The 20550-nt window shown below is 41.2% G+C and overlaps 1 protein-coding gene across 2 annotated transcripts; it reads left to right on the forward strand.

Moving 5' to 3' along the window:
* The first annotated feature begins 100 nt into the window (after nt 1-100).
* RRAGD (Ras related GTP binding D) lies at nt 101-19651 on the forward strand. Of its 2 annotated transcripts, XM_082047421.1 has the most exons (8): nt 3558-3614; nt 3964-4099; nt 6737-7032; nt 7442-7641; nt 8626-8740; nt 14235-14377; nt 16299-16447; nt 18357-19651. In XM_082047421.1, the coding sequence occupies exons 1-8, from the start codon at nt 3573-3575 to the stop codon at nt 18506-18508; spliced, it is 1233 nt and encodes a 410-aa protein (XP_081903547.1). In that variant the 5' UTR covers nt 3558-3572; the 3' UTR covers nt 18509-19651. The 2 variants fall into 2 exon arrangements, with proteins under 2 accessions (XP_081903548.1, XP_081903547.1); XM_082047422.1 differs by lacking the exons at nt 3558-3614; nt 3964-4099 and adding an exon at nt 101-415.
* Nucleotides 19652-20550: the final 899 nt, after the last annotated feature.

Raw genomic sequence — 20550 nt, forward strand, 5'->3', positions numbered from 1 at the left:
CAGGCGCGGAGGCCCCGCCGGCCCCTGACCGGCCGCGTCAGGTGACGCGGGTCACGCCGCCTCCCCCGCCCGCCCGCTCCGCCGGCAGGCTGCGCCGCGCTCCGCCGAGCGCCGTGCGGGGGAGGGGAGCGGCGGCGGGCACGGTGCGGCACGGCACGGCACGGCGCCAGCGCGGCACCTGGGCCCCCCCGCGCCCGCGGCCAGGCGCGCCCCGAGGCCGGCCGGAGGCAGAGGGGCCCTCGCAGCCCCGCCGGGAGCGCGGCTGGCATGAGCCAGGTGCCGAGGAAGCTGCCGGAGGAGGAGGAGGGGGACGAAGAGGAGGAAGAAGAGGAGGAGATCGTGGGCTTGGCGGGCTACGCCGACGGGGCCGAGTCTTTCTCGGACGGGGACGCGGAGAGCGGCGGCGATGAGGCGTGTGAGTGTCACCCGCGGCGGCCGCAGCGGCACCGGGGGCGGCGGGGAGCGGCGCCGCGGCCGTCGTGGGGCTGCAGGGGGCGGCAGCTGCTCCCGGGGGGTCAGGCACCCGCCTCGGAGGGGCCTGCGGGCGGCAGCGAGTGCGGGGGTGGGGTGAGGTGGGGTGGGGGGCGAGTGTGGGGCAGGGCCGGCCCCGTGTGCGCGGAGCTGGGGGTGAGGCGGGGCGGGACGGCGCCGCCGCCGGGGTTTGGCAAGGTCTGGCTGCCGGGGGTCGGGCCTGGCTGCCCGGGTCAGGGAAGAGGGCAGGGCTCCCCGGGGATCTGGGGTACGGCGGCGGTGAGCAGGGCACGAAGGAGCCGGGCATAGCGGTGTGTGGGAGAGGAGGCGTCCAGAGGGAGGGCAGGCCTCGCTGGGGCCGGGGGTGGGTGGCAAGAGGCCGGGCTGAGTGGGGATGCTGCGGAGGTGAGGGTGGCAGGGGACAGGGCGCTCGTTGGGCGCTGCCGTGGGTCGGAGGGAGCAGAGAGCTCTGAGGCGAGGGCTGACAGGTAGCAGAAAGGGCTGGGGGGGGAGGGAGGAGGCAAAAGAATTGCAGACAAATTGGTGTTTGGGACAATCTCCTTTCAGTATTTTCCACGTCTGGGGTGAGAGTTATTAATTAGTGGCCACAGCCTGGTACTGTGACTTGAGTGCGCCAAGGAGGCGGGGGGTTGGGTGTCAGGCTATAAAAGGCAGCGGCAACACGCAGCTCCGTGTCCAGGGCTGCTCTGCAGCTGTAGATGTCAGTCCCCAAAGTGGCAGACTCTGTTAAATGTCTGTTATAGCTGTGTCTGGGCACATGAGGACCCACATTACTCGCTGTGTATCTGTGTTAGTGTGGACGATGATGCCAGGAAGGACAGGCTCACCAGGAAAAGCAGCCTCATTCAGTAAAAAAGAAGCAATGCCAGCGCAGAGCCTGTTGCTTTTCATTCAGAGCCTGGATTCATTCTTCCAAGATGCATTTCACAGGGGAGCTTGGAGAACTCTCAGTATCTCATGGCAAAAAAGGAATTGCATTTTATAAGAGCATAATAAAAGGCCACATGTTTTGAGGCCACTTTTATTATTAGCATGCAGAACACTTCTTAAAGGCCCAATCTATACAGGCTGCCCTGGGAGTTATTGCATTGACTAATGCAATTTTGAGGGGAGGGGGAAGGTCCATGCTTTGAGTATCAGCCTTCATGGTGAAAAGCTGTGGGATGCCAGGATGTAAGAGCTGTAGCTGAGACTAACTAAAGTCTTACTTGAAACTGCTAAAAAAATGCCTTTGTTTTCATGCAGAGAGAATATATTTCAGCATATTCCTTTAGTGCTAAAATAACTTAGCATTTTCTGTAGAGGAGTAATCCATATTCTGTCCTCAGAGGAATTTATTCCGATATTTTTCAATAGGAACTTTGTTAGAATGCTAACAATTTCAGTTGCTTCTTCGTAGTTACACCAGAATGTTGTACTTAACAGAAATAGACCTTTACATCCTGAATAGCAGGAGAAGACAGTCCATGCAGAGACCTTCTTTACGAAGGATTAAAACAAAGGGCCATTTTAACAGCCCAGATCCCCTAGCTTTCTGTTTCATTCTGAAGTGTCTAGAGAAAGAGCCACAGGGTATCTGTGATGGAGGGGGGTTGGAATTTGGGTCTGTGTTTTGTGTATTTAACACTGGCTGCAGGACAAGGGGCTTTCCTTTTCCCAGTTTTTGTTCTCTCTCTTCCTGGATCTTCACACTAAGTAGTCTAAAAGTCAGTGTCACAGCCTCCACTTTCCTTTCTGCAAAGCAAGAATGGAAAGGACAATGTAATAACACGTGCAATGCGTGGCTGTTGAAAGTGAAGGGAGAAGCCAGGCTTGAAAGTAAAAACATAATTTGTGCTTGTAGGCATACAGAGGATTTCAAAACTTCGTATTGGTCATTTCTCACTCCATACTGGATTCTTGTCTCCAGCCTGATCTCTTGTCCTCTTCTCAGTCTTTTTATTTCACACATGGGGTCACATTCAGAGACCTTAAAGCACTTAGTTTACAGAAAGGCTAGTCATATATTTTATATATGGCATTAAAAAGTATTTAGAAGCAAGGAAAGCCTCTGCAGAGCACCCAAGGAAGTAGCTTGAAGACATATCATTGCAGGGTGCCACACTTGTGGCAGGGTGGAACCAGGTCTTCTGGTTCTGAGACTTTTCTTTAGCCACAATAATTTCCTTCCACCAGGCATTCCTGCAATATTTATGAACCCACAGTAGCCAAACAGCTTTCTTGATTGCATATGAGCTTTTTCTGGTAACTCTTTAGGCTCAAGCCATCTATTAGCATTGAAGATGTTCGTCGTGTGTCTTCCGTAAACCTGTTGTCTTGAAAACACTCCAAAGTGCTGCAGATATCACAGTCAAAATGCTTTATTTGGATGTTTGAAAATTGGTGAGATCTACAAATACACCTTCCAACGTGACATCTCTGTCACAGATGCCTGTGGAGCACTGATAGGCACCTGCCATGACAACTAATTGCAGCTGATGTGGAATTCAGGATGGCTTTCAAAAACTGTTTTAGTTAGCAATATGTCTAATAGCATGAAAGAGATATTAGAGTATTCATTGAGTACTATGTGTCCTGGTGAAACAGGTCAGGACTGCTGCATGCAGTTCTCAGCTCCTCAGAGCTGGCACTTCTGCGTGTTGCGACACATGCAAGTTGCACTCCATAAGCAAGGACACAACTGCAATTACAAAAATTTTGTAAGGAATTGAGTGCTTCTGTGTGGGGAAAGTGCTTTTGGGTTTAAGTTTAATTTGTGAATACTTCAAAGGATACGGCCTCTAAACAGTGTGACTTCTGTTCTCTATGGCTGCTTAGAAAAGCCAGAATATGAAGGACTGTTGGTGTGCATTAGAAACTGGCATTTTATTACATGCACTCTTGGCAGAATTGAACAAAGCAGGAAATGTGTTGCATCTCACAATAGGGAAAATTATCTTTCCCATTGCAGAATAAGAGTTTAGTGTTTCTTTTAGGCACGTTATGATCTCACTCAGCGTAGCCTGGGAAGTTGCAGTGATACATCTACTGGCATTTCTGTGGCAAATTAAAGAAGGAGTTGTCATGTACTCTGCAAAGGAATGTGGGCAGGCAGCGCATCGTCCAGTTCCTTTACATATAAGGTAATCTCTTAACTCTCTCGCAGAGGAAAGCGCTATAGCAGCATTGCTATCTAGTCAGGTTTAGATGACACATATTTGCATGTCCCTCTCTTTGAACTGGCAGGATTTCAAAAGCTAAATAACAGTCTTACTAGCAACTGTATTTTTTTAGTATGGCTTTAATATAAAGCAATTTCTAGTAAGTATACAGTCCATAAAAATCTAACAGCTTGGAATAATTTAATACAACAACGTAAAACACCAAGTTATTTAAAATATTTTTGTAGATACATGTGAGTTTTTAGCCTGTTTCTTAAAGAGAAGGGAGTTAGTAGGTAGTTTGTCTTACGGTTGTCTCATCACTGATCAGAACTTTGGAGACTACTGCCCACCTTCAACCAAATTTGGACGAAAGACATCTCAAAGATCATTAAATTCCCTCAAGTATGGAAACTGGCATTCAGAAGTGAAGAGAGACCAAAAGGGAAGTGTCCTCGGAGAAAGAGGCAAGCAGATATGCGTGTTCTGTGTGGCAGCAGCTGGCAAAGTGGTGTACGCATGTGGACGGTCTAGCCAGCCAGCACGGGTTTAGCTCCAGATCGGCCACAGCCTGTCGTATCTGTTACTTGGAGGATATGTCATAAGACGTACAGAGGGAAGTTGGTGTTATTGTGGTAGAGAGAGGAAGGGGACACAAAGTACAAATCCATAACAAATTAGACCTCGTAAGTTCTGTTGTGTACAAAGCAAATGGGAGTTTTAAAAATTTTTTGAAACATGCAATAAAGCCTCAGCCAGAAGGCTGTTCTTTATATGCCTTTATAAAGTATTTTATTCGGACTAGTTCTTATAAAGCTTTGAATAAATTGGTTTCCCTTCTGATGGCCAAAATGCAAATTGCATGACGTATGGATATATGCACACTAACGAAATTGCAACTATGCATTTGGCGGCTGTGGAAAATTTGCACGTTAAAGAAGGGAGTGGGATGGAGGAAACACCATTAAATCCTGTACCTTTTGTTTGCTTTATTGGCAAGACTGCACCCCCAAAACACAACATATTGTTACATTGTCCTAGAGCAGATGTTTATTATTCCTCTGTAGGTGTGAAGTATTGTAGACACATGTTTCTTGCAGCCACAGAAGGGTACTGTCACTGTTCAGGTTGGTAGGAAGAGTAGAGCAGCGTGTTGACTGTGGATCAGCAGAAGCTGACTGTAGCTGCGTTAGGAGGATGATGTTCTTGCAGAGTTACCTCTTGCTGTCTGTTTGAAGGGGTTTCACCTGTGCGGTGCTCCAGCCTGGCAGTGTTCCATGTGTGCTAGTTTACAAGGGCACAGTAAGTGGTAATGCCCGTCAAGACCTTTCAAATGTATTTAAAATGGGTAGGATCCCACCAATAGTGAGTTTTCAACCGCTGTCCGTCACTGTGGTGACAAGAGCCCAGGTGGAGTGGTATGGCTGCTCACAAGCCAGTAGATGGTGCCAAGAGGATGTTCTGTGCCAACACTACAAGACCTTCTGTTGAGAAGCCCTGATTCTCTATAAATGTAGCTCAGGAGGCACAAAATGAGGTGAACAAGGGTCTGTGCCCTCCTGGCAGGCACATCCTGCACTTGCATTTCTGGAAGTTGTGAGTGAGGCTTGAGGAACACAAGAGGATGGATGTGATCACCACCCCTGGGTGCAAAACATGCTCCAAGGCAGAGGATTCCTTCAGGCTTTCCAGGTTTTTCAGCCCATAAGGCTATGTAATAAATTGACAGGGACAAAATGTTGTGGCTGAGGTTTCTTGGTCAGGATATTTGTGCTTTTGGAGTAAAGTTGATCACTTAAAGTATGCAGGGCACATGGAGGAAGGATGCATATGAACAAATGTGTGCCTGTTTTCTGCAATTCAAAATTTCTCCCAGCAGAAAAAGACAGGGAAATGCAATTATGTTGTGCTCTGAATGATGTTGAACAGTCTGTGCTGCAGTGGGTGGGAGGTCTGCCTGACAGCTACTGTGTTTAGCCTTGTGTCTCATCAGTATTTTAAACCTGAGCACTGTGTGCTCTGAGCCTTACTCTGCACATTTAGCCTGGACAACTAATTTTTTTTGCATTGCTTGTGTTTGATGCTGCAGACAGGATATCACAGAGTGGTTCAAAAGCTTTTCACATCTATGTGCAGTAGTTTTCAGCTGGGACATTTCAAAGTTATGGCCCAACTAAATGCAGCAATTGAGACTGTTGTAGTTGTTTTGATTAGAGATACCTGAAGCTGGTATGCTTACAGGTGTGGATAGCTATACACTCATGTCCTTACAGATATAACAGTATAGTTTACTCCCATAGCTACCTTTGTGCTAATATAATTGCATCAGCACAAGAAAATGTTCTGTTTCTTTGGTACCAGTTTCAAACTGGGGTAGGTAACACAATGAAATCTCTGTGTTCCCAGGCCTTTGTTTTGCAAATAGGCAGGGGATATGCTGTAATCTTATTTATTGGATAACAAACTTTTACAGGTTGTGACACAAATTATTCAGTAGCAGGTGAAATCCTAACTACCTTAGAAAAGGGCTCCTCCTGAGCTCAGTACCGTGTTGTAAGCCCCAGCACAGAGGAATTGTTTGCCTGCTGAGTTATCCCCATAGCTCCTGGGATATGTGATTTAATTTATTTTAGAGGAATGAAGCCTTCATGTAGCCTTAGGAAGATCGCACAGATGCAGCTGACACAAAATTACTCCTTTCTTCCAGCAATGTGATGTAGCTATCAGTTGACAAGGGTATTCATTACTGGATTATATTTGTTGTAGGTTGGGTTAGAATGTGTGTGGTTTGGTGTTAATTACAGTAAAATTAGGTATTTTAGGTTTTCTATGTGTGATAATACATTTTTCACATACAAACTGAGTGATCAAACCTTCTGCGGTAGTATCTGTCTTGCAGGTGAGACGTAGGTTTTCTGATAGTAAGGGGGAAGTAATTCAAGTTTAAATGCCTGTAGCATTAGCCTCTAAGCTTAAAAATTGGGAACATTTGCATAACTCCAAGTAAGAATGTAATGAAAATAGATGTCAAATGTATTATATCTGACAGTTATTAATTATATTGCCATAGTATATGACTTTTCTTGTTGTGTGGTTTTATTCAGTCTTGGATTTCAATGATCCCTTCAGTACTGAAGTTAAGCCAAGAATCCTGCTCATGGGATTGAGAAGAAGTGGGAAATCTTCCATTCAGAAAGTTGTCTTTCACAAAATGTCACCAAATGAGACTCTGTTCTTGGAAAGCACAAACAAGATCTGCAGAGAGGATGTTTCCAACAGCTCCTTTGTCAACTTTCAGATATGGGATTTTCCTGGGCAAATTGACTTCTTTGACCCTACATTTGACTATGAGATGATCTTCAGAGGCACTGGAGCACTGATATTTGTTATTGATTCTCAGGTAAAAAAAGGGGATTTAAGCTACCTTTTTATTTTCTTCCTTCAGCAATAGACAAATGGGTTGAAAAGCACATTTTTTTTCAAAGCAAATTACTAACTTGCATCACAAAAACACACATTAAAAGAAAGTAATTAAAACTTGAAGAGCTGCTCAGTTATTTTTGATCTCTCTCTGCAGTATGTTCAAAAGTTAACTAATTTGCTTTAACATCTCAAGGTTCTTGCTCAGACTCCTGAATGCTGAGAACATGAGGCTGGCGCACATGCTGGCTGGAGGATCAGGCTTCTACTTATAAGAAATAAAAAAAATAAGCTGCTGTTGAACTGTAGTAATATTTAAGTATCCTAAAGTTTTATATATATTTTTAAGAACTTTCCTACAGTTGTAGCTTTTCTTTTTCCTTCATTAGGATGATTACATGGAGGCATTAGCTCGGCTGCATCTTACTGTGACCAGAGCCTATAAAGTGAATCCAGATATCAACTTTGAAATCTTCATCCATAAAGTGGATGGTTTATCTGATGATCACAAGATCGAAACGCAAAGAGATATTCACCAGAGGGCAAATGATGACCTTGCAGATGCTGCATTGGAGAAGATTCACCTCAGGTGAGAAAAGCTGCTGTATAGCCCATCTTAAAGAGGAGAACAGCTTATTTGACAAGCTACTATTTTCTGTTCTCTTGAAGCAGCAGGCAGCAAGCTATTTGTACATGAAGGAAAAGGATAATCAGAGACATTGCATTTGACCTGAGCCAAACTAAGTGTTATATTTCTGATTGCTGTCTTGGAAGGAAAGATGTACCTAAAAACAAATAACAAATATGCCAGAGTCCTACCAGTTTTTACTGCAGCTGCTGCCTTGAAATAAGTTGCTTGGGTAGCGGCAGCAATGAGTAGAGCTCCAGTTAGTAGAGTGTATATGCTACCTACATCATTTTTAGCTTCTTTGAAACGTCTTTGCTTCACAGTCCCCTCCCAATCCCTAGTCCTCCTTGCTGCAGCCTGCTTGGAGCCACTTGGGAAGACAGGTGCTGTATCTTTGCCTTATGTCTGCTGATAAAGCAGGTTGTTGTAGAAAATAATGAAAAATAGTGGAATTCTGCAGACTGGGAACTAGTGGACATGACGTTGTCATGTCTTTCTTAGCATTTAAAGCCAAGTACAAATGCATTAAAAAGAGAGACCAGCTCTGTGACCATGCCAGCTCTTTAGAGCTCTTAACAACTTGACTACGTCATTACATTGATAAATGTGTCAACAACTTTCAAAAAGTAGATCGCAACAGACATACTCAGTAATATTCCTTTCCTGCAATTCGAAAAATATTTTCGTAAGAATACCAAGGTGGGAATTGCATCATGAAGTTTTTAATTGAGGTCTATTTTGCAGTGTCTAGTGTTTGTTTGTTTTTTTTGGTGTAGAAATGAAGTCCTATGCTTCAATCATAACATGTGACTTTTAATCACAAGAGGTAATTGCATAAGTGTAGGCACTTGCTGTTTGACAACATTTCATTTCACTCATATTGTGAAAGGTACATCATGTTCACAGTATGTGGCTAAAAGGAAAATGTGGTGACCTTTTTTCCAGCTTTTATCTGACAAGCATATATGATCATTCTATATTTGAAGCATTTAGCAAAGTGGTACAGAAACTGATCCCGCAGCTCCCAACACTGGAAAACCTGCTTAACATCTTTATTTCAGTAAGTACTTGTTATATATTTTGTCTGTAGATCTGGCTATGTCCACCACGTGTGTTCAGATATTCTGTTCACTGCCTTCTAAGAGATTATGAGCAATGTGAACTCTCAGAAAAATTAACAAACCTTAGTTGAAATGCACCCACGTGCAGCTTAGTCTCATGTCCCTGTCTATTCCTATAGTGTTGCTGAGCTGCTGAGGTACAGTATTTCCCAAATTACATCAAGTGGGTTAGCAGCCATCGCTTTTCTGCTCACACATTAATCTGAATGTTGCAAAGGTCTGTGCTGCATGCATTTGTTTAAGTAGTACTTAAAATTTGTATAAATAAATTTCCAAAGGAACATCAGCTAACCTGACTTCTTATGGAGAACTTCCTAGAATTAATTCTACTTTGTATCACAGTTTAACCCACTGAAGAAAACCTTCTCGAAGTTTTTAGAGGTATAGTCCATCAAAACTTCCACAGTTACTCCCGAGGCCAATTAGAGAGCTTTGTATATCTAGTGGCTTGTTACCATTCTGGACTAATTGCTGCTCTGCTGTTCCTGGAGGTGCGGTCCTTTCGTCTCCTTTGTGCTGGTTCTGACACTTACCTGTTCCCTCCTGGAGTCACCGACACACACTATTGCACTGTTTCATGTAGTTAAAAACGAGTCACTGAGGAATCCAACATCCTCTTGTTTTGGCACAAGATAAAAGGTGGGAATGTGTGGCCATGAGCAAAGGTGAAGACAGTGAAAAGGGATAACTCCCTATTTTGGTGGTCATTAGGTCATAGCAGCTCCTGAAACTGTACCCTTTCACACAGTATTCTAATTTTGCACCTTGCATCTAGCATCAATTTGTCAAGTTTCAATTTGGAGCAGGGTATTTGCTTTTGCCTTTTTGTAGCTTTGAAGTAATGAAATTATTTAATATCATTCAACAGCCTGTAAGATAAAATTAGACTTCACAGTTTCTCAGTGTAGGGTGTGAAAATGGAGAGAGAAAACAGTTGGATGTGTTGCTGAAAGGGAGAGCTAGGATTAGAGGAATGTCTTCCAAAACTTACTGTCTTACTATTAAGGAACAAATGATGCTATTTCATAATGAGTGGTTCGTTATAAAGATCTGTTTCTACCAAAATGACTGGATTGTATACCAGTTATCATCCAGTCTTGAACTCTACTTAGGATGGAAGAGTAATGAAGGAGTTTATGACAGCAGTTCTGGAGCAACTGGATATTGATTATGCTACACAGCCTTAAAGAGAAGGCTGAGTGGTTGTCTTCCTTGTGCCAGAGTCACCTCAGTCATTTTGAGTCCTATCTCTCTATGAGGTCTTCTCACTGTCTGGAGTCAGTGAAGAATTCAGCAAACCACCAGATGAATCAAGCACAAACTGCTTCCTGAATGACTGGTGACAGTCGCCTCTGTCTCTGGAACACCCAGAAGGCAGCTCCAGTAGTATCTAGAATATCAGACGTAATTTGTAAAGGAGAACAAGTCTTTCAAATGAATGGGAAGTCCAAAAAAGTGTGAGAGGTATTCTATTTCCCCTATTCAATAGGGGAAACAGTCTCAGACTGTTTCTTAGCTCCAAATAGAGCAAAATCCAGTTTGTTGATGACCTCTAGCAAGGTGTAGCTGCATCTCTATGTCCTCAACATGCTTGCTGTCTGGTTTTACAAGTATCTTCTGGCGTTAGAAGGGAGACTCGGAATGACTCTATTTGCAACCATGACAAGACTGAACTTTATTCTCCAGCACAGAATTAGGTAGCAGATGCCTCTTTGGCAAATTAGTGACAACAAATCTTGACATGGATTTTGGTCATGCCTTACCTCAGGAAGCCAGTCTGCTGGATATCAGAGTGTGGGTGTGTTGGTGTTCTAGTTTGGGTTTTGCAGCAAGATTCATGAGGATTTGCTTTCATTTATGCCATAAAAACTTCCAACACGAAAAGCTGATGATTACAAAAATACATCTGTGATCACTCTTGAGTTCACAGCAGGTTTTTGCCTAACTTTGTAGTGCCACAGTGTGTTAGCTTGTACATTTGAGGAACCACCAGTGTGATAATACCACTTCTGCGTTCTTTAATGTAACTGCTTGTAAAGCATAAAATGATGGTTGGTTGGCATTCAGAACCCCTGTAAATCTTACCTGACTAACACTCTATCACCTTCATATAGAAGGATGTCTGGTTTTTAATTATTGTGGACTTACCAAGCAATCAACTGGTGGATTTTCATTTTAGGGTTGCTGGGGTTTTTTTGAGGGATGTTAAAAAAATATGCATTAAAAGCAATGAGTTATTGTGGTAAAAATAAAATTAAGAACACTTTTGTTTATTTAATTATTTAATTTTCATACTCTGTAAATTCAAATGTAGTATTTAAAATTAAAGTTCATTCACAAAAATCTGCTGTTTGCCACAAGACCTTTTTAAATAACTACAAAATTCATTCCTAAGTGTAAGTGACTGGTGATGTCCTGTAAGTTCTTTTCAAAATTACTTTTGTAGGGCCAAATTCTGGCTTACTTTTCATACTTCCAAGAGGAAGAAGATAGGTCCATTTACCTAACCTAGGAATTGGAGTAATACTACCAGTTGTACTGAACTCATTCCATTTGAATAGTAGAAACTGCCTTCTGCTTGATCAGACTCAATATAGTTGGCAAACATGGCTTGAATTTCAGCTACCTCATGGATTTTACTTATCCGAAATAAAATCTCATATATTCATTGCTGAAGATTTTTCTCAATGACTCTCTTGGTTCAGATTAGCCATGGAATACTCTTACATTGATGCAGAGTACTTGATAATGCTTCTAGCACATGTTGCATCTTCTTTCCAGGCTGCAGGCTTGTGTCAGAGGTGACTTGCTTATTCTGGCCCTGCTGTCATTGACATCAATGGCAGCTGCTGGCCTTTGTTTCTCTAATAAGGAACCCTCCTGCTCTAGCAAGAGAAACAGTTGATTTCTTATTGTCATTTTCCCTGACTGCGCATTAATGACATAATGTCTCTTTGAATGGTATTTTTTACCTACTGTTTCCTGATTTATTTTTTTAAATGACTTGTAATTATTGTTTTTACTGTTTTTTTTTTTCCTTGAGTAATTTAATCACAAACGTTCTGGCAAATGCTTTGCTTTTTCAGTTAAAGTTGTACTAAAAACCCTGGCAAACTTTTTAAACTGTCATTGCAAGTACAGGCAGGCTGCAGCAGCCACAGGTCTGAGATGGAAAAGTCACTTCTCATTATTATATTGTCGCCATCATCTTAATAATTTAGGGTACATCTTACCTGTAAAACTGAAAACATCACTGTCTCTCTTTAGATAATACAAAATTTTATAATTGACTCCGTATGAATGACACTACAGGGCTTGAGTTCCAATTTCTTTTGTCTAAAAATATGTGTATTTTCAAATACGTATTTTTGCAATGAGTTATGGCTATATACTTATGATATTTGCAGGTGAATCTTGTGATTAATCTTATTTGACAGCATCTCTTGAAGTATGTGAGGTGCTGTCAGAATTATTATTTAAAAATTGAGAGAACTATTACATGTGGCCGGAATAACCAAAATAAATATGCATACATTTTTGTTCTTAGTGCTCAAAGAATGTAGGCTCATATAGCCATGTAGGCTGAAAGGGACCTTTAGGGATCAGCTCCTGCTCAGTCATGCCAGTAGGAGCAGGTTGCTCACGGCTGGGTCCAGTCCAGCTTTGTGTATCTTCAAGGATGGAAACTCTGCAACCTCTCAGGTCAGTATGTTCCCAGCGTTTCACCACTTCCATCCTCGACTTTTTTTTTTTTCTTGTATCTAGTCAGTATTCTAGCTTGTGCCTTTTGCCTTTTCAGTGCTACAGTGTTGAAGGACAAGAGAGTTTGGCTCTGTCTTCTGTGCACCCTTGCATTAGGTATTTGCACGTAGCAATGAACCTTTTCTTCTTTGGGCTGAACAAGCTCAGTTCTCTGAGACTCTCCTTGTACATCATGTACTTCAGCCCAGGTACCTAAGGTATCCACAGTGTATACTTTGTTTTGAATAGTTCTTTCATGAAGGAATAACCAAAATGTGCCGCTCATAGAGTCTTTTCCATAATGAAATGCAAGAAATTCGCCTCTTTATGCTATTATTACTGATGGGTGTTTCCAGTCTTAGTTGTATGTGTGATCGTGGCAGAATTAAGCTTCTTCAAGAAGCAAATGCCCCAAATATTGCTGGCCATTGTTCAATATCATACTTAGGGCTGACCTTTCCCTACCTGTTTCAGGAAATTTGAAAAGTGAGAGGATCACTTTAGATTCTTACGTGTTAAATAGTTGACTTAGGAAAGAAGAAAAAGGAAAAGTTCTGCAAGTACACAGGAAGCTGAAGCTATTAAAACTAGTTAGGGGTTTTCAGTATTTTTTTGTTAGTTACAAAACTCTTGTGGCAGCAGTCCCACACCATATTAAAAAGGGAAGCCCATAAATGGATAAAATTCCGTTTGATGGGAGAAAGTTGCTTCTCTTCCTGTGTAAGTGGATTCTGAAGCATATTTTATAGCTTGAGCTCTAGCAATATTGAGAAATTGCCCTTTGTGTTCATGGTGGGACAGCTGCCCAGGTGCAGTCCCTTGATATCAGCAAGCAAAGGTACTGCTTTCGGTTAAACGGTACACATATTTTCCTCTTTTCTTTCCCTAAGAAGCAGAGGCTTATGGCAGTTTGCTTATCTACACCGAGAGCATGAGCTAGCATTCCTGGCTGGCCGCTGAGAGCTGCAAATACAATACATCTCCAGTACGGAGAGAGTCTTAATCAGCTTGGCAGGATGACAGGGACATAGCTGTCATCACATCAGCAAGCCTTAGAATTACAAACATGGCTTTAACCACCAATACTACATGGAAACTGAAAGAGCACTGTCAAAATACTGGTCTTTCTTTCTGTGATCTTAAAAGATGTTCTAAGGAACCGGACAGTAAAACAGCTACAGACCCTGATGAGACAATTTCTTAATTTCCTGGAGAAACTAGTTCCTGAACACTACTGCCTTCTTTGTCCATCCTTTCTTTTCCTTGTTTCTACCTTCTTATATGTCCAGCTAAAATAACTTTAAATTACATGTCTCTTCTTATGTCCATTGTTACAATCAAAAACCCAAAAGCTTTATCTTGGAAGATTTCCCCACAGACGCACACATTTTTCACTGAAAATAAAATGTAATCTCTCCAGATGTTTTCCAGAGAGTGGAATTTTGGGACTGTATCTTGGCATTATGTCTGCTCAGAGGCAGAAACTGTTGGAAGGTCTGTGAGCATTGTGGTTTGCTACAAATATGACATTGCTGTATGTACAGTTCTTTCAAAATGAGCTTGGTTGCAGCTTAACTTCCACTTCTTCAGCCTAGATTTTTGTATAAGAGGCAAGTAGGGGAACAAAAAAGCTTGGTATTCATTTGAAGACATGGCTTCCATTTTATTTTTCTTTCTTCTTTTCTTAAATAGAATTCTGGGATTGAAAAAGCATTTCTATTTGATGTAGTCAGTAAGATCTATATTGCAACGGACAGTACTCCAGTGGATATGCAAACCTATGAGCTCTGCTGTGACATGATTGATGTTGTGATTGACATTTCTTGTATATATGGGTAAGTAAATTGTTAATGTTTTTCATAAAACTGTGTACCTAGAGTCTGAGCAGCCTCAAAATTAGAATGATGTGGGTATAAACAATAATGAGAATGTTTAATTTGCCAGAGTAATTTGTCAAGACAGGGGAGAAGGAGGAAACAGCAAGCCTCTGACGTACAGATCCCCTGCCAGCAACAAGTACTGTTCCCTGACCAGGGTCTTTTGTGAACACTTTCCTCTTTCTATGCTAATAATTTTATATGGAGGAAGGAGTGGGAAGTAACCAACCTAAAATAAAAGGAAGCATTATCTTTTTATTGCCAAGGGATGAATTCAACAGAAGGATGCATCCCCCAAAAAAGTGGGGCCATATTTAGCTTTCTTTAATAGCTAGTGGCCTCTACTGGCCTCAGAGAGCTGCTTCACTCCTGCTTCAGTTCTCTGTTCATCCTCTTTTTTCCTACATTATCTTTGTGGGTTTTTTTCAGTTTCCTCTTCTTATGCATTAGCAACTGGAGATCTCCTGGGGTAGCATGTACATCTCCTTGCAAGTTATGTTTAAAATGGCTTGGCCCTTGGCCAAATGTGATGCCAGCTATTCCTGTGGAAGGCAGAGGCACATAAAAAATGAGTGCATGAAGATACGTAGACTTGTAGGCTAAACCACAGCATCCTTAGACTGTGGTAGTCTTTGGTAGCCTTGCATTCTTACCCATTGATGGATATCCTGCACTCTTGGAGAAGGTACAAGGGAGGATCCTAACACAGATGCGCAATACGCATTAGAGTTTTTTTAAAAAAAAAAAAAAGATTTTTTAATACCTTTCTAAAATTTCTTAAGATTGTATATTCTACTCTGTGTTTCAAATTTTGGAGTCAAGTCACTTCAGTAACTGTACAAGAACTTGAGTTTTACAGAGGTATACAGTAAAGGGTGCTCATTCTGTGGCATTTTTTTGTACCATGATGCTGCTATGTAGTTAAAAAGAGTACGCATTTAGTTATTATCTGTACAACATCGCTTGTGGGGAGCTCTGTTCACAAAATGTCACCCTGCCACTGTCTTTGTGTAACCATTTAGCATTTATCACCAGAAATCTGCTTGCAATGTTTTTAGCTATAAAGACATTATGTTAGTTTCTTGTCTTTTGTTCCTGGAGCATCTGTGGAACTTGCTACCTTAATATATTATTGATAGTCATTGTTTTGGGAGATCAGTGATTAACTACCCACAAGATCTGTGTGTGGATTCAGGAATGAGTCTAAAATTACAAGGGACAAAACTAATACCTATCTGGAGACGATCAAAACCCGCCTGGATGCCTTCCTGTGTAACCTCATCTAGGTGTTCCTGCTCCAGCAGGGGGATTGGACGAGATGATCTTTCGAGGTCCCTTCCGATCCCTGACATTCTGTGTGATTCTGTAATACAGTGATCATCATGACACATTATCTGTGAAGGAGAAATTTCATGAAATGATGTTGCAAAAGCCAGCATCTCGTGAGGAAAGTCTCATGATGGCTTGAACTGAGAGTCAGCTCCCACTGCTCAAGCAAGGTTACTGAATTTGGAATTATCAGCACAGACTTACTGGTTCACATGTTTTAGATAAAGTTGTAATATAGTGCATTGATTAAAAGAAAACACAACCTTGTGGTAAATGGTTGTTAACTAACAGAGCTAAAAATAAGGCGCCAGTTCAGGTACTTGGCAAACAATCCGATTTCTAGCCCTAGATCTAAGATTTGGGGTGTAATTGGATAAATGATTTAATCTTTATGTCTTCTTAGTTCACATAGTGTGTAGTTAGAGGAAGAGTCTCCTTGAAAGGCTAAAATCAAAATGTCATGAAGTTTGAGATTATCTGGTGAAATGACCAATGTGGGTATTTTTTGTTACCTCTTTTCTTATTTGTTTGTTTGAATATTGTCTTTTAGGCTTAAAGATGATGGCACTGGAACTCCTTATGACAAAGAATCAACGGCAATCATAAAACTGAACAATACAACTGTCCTTTATTTAAAAGAGGTGACAAAATTCCTTGCTCTTGTTTGTTTTGTCAGAGAAGAAAGCTTTGAGAGAAAAGGTATTTTTCCCTTTTCTAGTATTGCATTACTTTTCCTTTATGTTAGCAAGTTAATGAATTAACTGTGGTTGTCATTAGCTGGTAACTGTCTCTAGCTGTATCACAATATTAAAGGTAAGTACAGCTTGCCAGAGCATACATAACATGTTTAAAGGCATGAAGTATTTGTGTTGGCATTAAGGTAAAATGAAATCATAAATGTATTTGACAGCTTTTTGATATGAAAGCTTATGAAAGTTTACATCCAACGCAGTAAAGCTTCCATCTGCAACAGTAGAATGTGTCAGTTTATCTTGGCTAACGTCGATTTCTACCTGTTGATGCCAGAATATGCATTTGGAACAGCTTGCATGCCATAACTAAGGGAAAATTATTGAAATTGGCTGATAGAAGTATGTTCTTGTTTTTCTCATCTCTGAGACGAAGCTTTTAGAAAGCTTGGGATCTAGGTGGCTTTCATATTTTGCAGTTGAAGTGTTTAAAGTTTCTTGGTTATCTCTCTGACCCTGGTCAAGGTCAATACTGAAAGCATATTTCGTGACTGTTCTGCTCGCTGGCCTGTTGTTCACTGAGTTACTGGTCTTAGTGAAATGCCCAGGGACCAGAACTGAGTGGTGGAAGAAAGCGCTGTCACCTGGGACTGTGTCCCCATCCTGTGATGTGAACTCACCAACCAGCGTTGGTGTGTTTGTGAATGCAGCACTCACACCGTGTCTGCTGGGCCGTCTGACAGGCTATTTAGCTTTTGTTTTATAGAGCTGCTCAAATTTCTCTTTCATCCCCGTACCACCTTTATTATCTATGAATGTTAGATGTGTTCACTTTTTTTTCTGCTATAAGCATAGGAAGTATTACTTTGACAGACCTACTAACAACTGTTTCAGAAAAGACACTGTGTTGAATAAACACCCATTAGGGTTTGTCCACAGCTGTGTCAGGTTGTTGTATCTGTATAGTTTGGAACACTTTGTGCTGCAGCCTGTACTCCTTTAACAGTACAGTTCTGGTATTAAAATGCGGATCAGCTTTTGGTGCCTGGTGACTTCCACGTAATATTTTGTCTGAACTCTAAGGAGAGGGAAAATAATTCCTGGGAAAAAAGAGTGTAACACGGTGGATTTAAACCACTTAAAATATGCATCATCTCCTGTTAGGGAGAGTGAAGTGGAAAACACTGCAGTATTTGAGTTAAGAAAGCTTATGGCATTAACCTTGAATGAGTTCATAAGCTCAGTACCAAAATTCTAAAATTGTATTATGATATTACACAATTGTGGCACCCAGTAAGTCTTCCAATTGCCTACCAATATGGCTTTACAGCTTTTCTGTGGGATCACATTCAGCCCACTCACACGGTAATGCTATCTGCCTGTTATGTATATATGTAATCTAACAGCGTGTCTACTGTGTTATTTTTCAGTTACAATGTAAGACGAAGTATAGCTGTCTCTTATTTGGTAATATTTCTATCAAGTATTAATTTAAAAGCTTATGCATTGTCAAAAATGAAAATTCTTTGATTACTAGATGCTACTTATTTTTTCACAGTCTGTAAAGCAAATTTTCAAAATGACACCATAGTTCATGACATTTTAATTTTTCTGAGCACTTCTTCAAAACTCTTTATTAAGTTAAAACTTTGTTATCTGCCAATAAACTTCTATTTGCTTTAAGACTAATAAGCATATTTAATATTGGCTATAATATGAAGCTATAATGCTCACAGAATTATTTGTATTTATCAAATGTGCTTTTGCTTAGCGCAGAAAAAAATGTCTGGAAAATTCACTGATTATGACCTCCAGAGAGAGAGTGTGATATTTCACTGTGTGTAGAAAATAACCATTTTTTCATTATTTAATTTGTATAAATGTCTTTATTAATATGGAAAACATTTCTGTCTCTGTAGGATTAATAGACTACAATTTCCATTGTTTTCGAAAAGCCATACAAGAAGTATTTGAAGTAAGAATGAAGGTAGTAAGATCTCGAAAACATCAAAGCCACATGCAGAAAAATAAAAGACCCACTCCCAATGGGACACCAAGAATGCCACTGTAACTGAGGTTTTCTGGCAACATAGCAAGCAAAGTTTTTGTGAAGTTGATGTGACTTCTGCATCTCATTGCACTGAGTGAAGAGGAAAACAAATGGAACTGATGTATTATATGAATTCTCCCTGAATGTTCAGAAAGCACTGTTTAAATATTTTTATCCAATCAGTTTTTTTCATATAGTGAGCACTTTGAGCAAAATGTTGTATATATAAGCATTGAGGTGAACACTTGTAAGAATTTTCTTAATATATGCTGTAAACCTTTTTCATGTCATATTAAGAAAAAACAGCTGTGACAGAAATACTGGGTACATAATTTGCACTTTTTTATGTTTTCCTTGTGGAGTTGGACTTTGATAAACTCAGTTTTTATGGTGATTTTGATGCATGGTGTCAGGTAAAATGTATGCTGTAGTTTATTTACCTGCTACAATCAATTGGTTAGTAAACAATTCAGAAAACTTGGTGCAATGCTTTTTAAAATTTGTGACAGCTAATACCTAACATACAGATCTAATTTCGTATATTTTTCAATTTGTAAATTGAATAATTTTGAAGTATTACAGCAATAAGCACCTTACCAGGGATCATAACTGGAAGGTAAATATTAGCTTTTATAAAACAGGCTTTTGGCCAGATTTCATCCGGAGTTCTCCATAACACTGGTCATGCCCTCTGTTGGGTCTGGTTTTATGATTTACCTCAGCATACACCACTAAAATACCTTTCTATAAAGATAATTGTTTTGTAAAATGGCTTTGTGTTGCACCGGTATTTTTATAAGGTTTCGGAGGAGGGTGTTGTATCCAAAAGGTTGAATTTACATTGCTAAAGTTTGTTTTGAGAACCTGCACATCTACAGTTGGTACCGTGAAGAATCTGTATTTATTTCCACCCTGACATTCTGATGTACTGATAGAAGTTCTAAGGATGTGAGCACTGGGTTCTGATTCCCTATAATAGGGGGTACATCTGTGATTGAAATCAAGTAGAGACCATTAAAATGAGGACTGGACAATCTACCTGCTGTAGTAATCAGCTTACATCACTATTTTTTATTTTAATATTGAATATGGGCAGACTTGTCACCGGGTCAGCCAAGACAGCAGAGTACTCAAACGTAAAAACAAGTAAAACTTGCTTTCTGAGTTCTGTATTCACTCGTTTTGTTTAATCAATTATACAAAATCGTAATTTCTAGTTAGAAGAGGAACATTTTTTTTTCCCCAGTCCCACTGCAAACCAATTGCACGTGTGGTCCGGTGGTGTTGTCAGCAGCTCTTGGGAGCGTGAAGAGTAAGAGGGAGGCAGCTTGTTAGACACCAGCAATGGGTAAGGGGACTCTGCCTCACTCATTCATAGCTCGTCTGCTAAGCTTGTGTCTCTCTGGAGACACAAGGGAAGATGGAATTTGCACGTTTTCTCTTAGGCGAGGTAAGGCATAATGAGTGTTTGTCAGGGAGCTCAGAGCCCCCAGTGTTTGCTGGCTTCTGTTGAACACGGAGGGGTTTAACCCGTGGTAAGCAAGTCTAAATTCAGTTGTGGTTTGGATGCAAATGCGGAGTTTCTGGATGCTGTTTGCTGACACATCTTGAGGCTCTAGCACCATACTGAATACACAAGCTGGGAGAGCCAGTTGGCATGAACGCAGAGGCTCCCTAGGCAAACATCTGCCAAAAGGGAGACCAGTAGTCTCCAAGCCCTTTACTGCTGCCTAGTACGTGCGACTTATCTTTTTGGAACAAATTGGCTCTTCTGGCATGAGTCTGTTGAATATACGTGGCGTTCTTAGAGAAAGGTGCTAGTCAACTGATGGAGCTCAGCGCATCAAGGCTCACTTGGGAAGTAACACGGTTCTAGGTGCTCAGGAAGGTGAGAAACATTGAGAACAGCCAGAAGTGTACTGGTCTTGGTGCCACTGTGAAGGGTAGTGACAACGGCTTTAATCAAAGCAGAAAACTTCAAAAATACAGAGTTTAAATTTCTTTCAGTACTGTCACCACCTTTCATCTTAGATGAGGGCAGCTCTTCTGGCCAACCTTCAGTT

The sequence above is a fragment of the Streptopelia decaocto genome, assembly GCF_964273445.1.
Source record: "Streptopelia decaocto genome assembly, chromosome: 3".
Classification (NCBI taxonomy): domain Eukaryota; kingdom Metazoa; phylum Chordata; class Aves; order Columbiformes; family Columbidae; genus Streptopelia; species Streptopelia decaocto.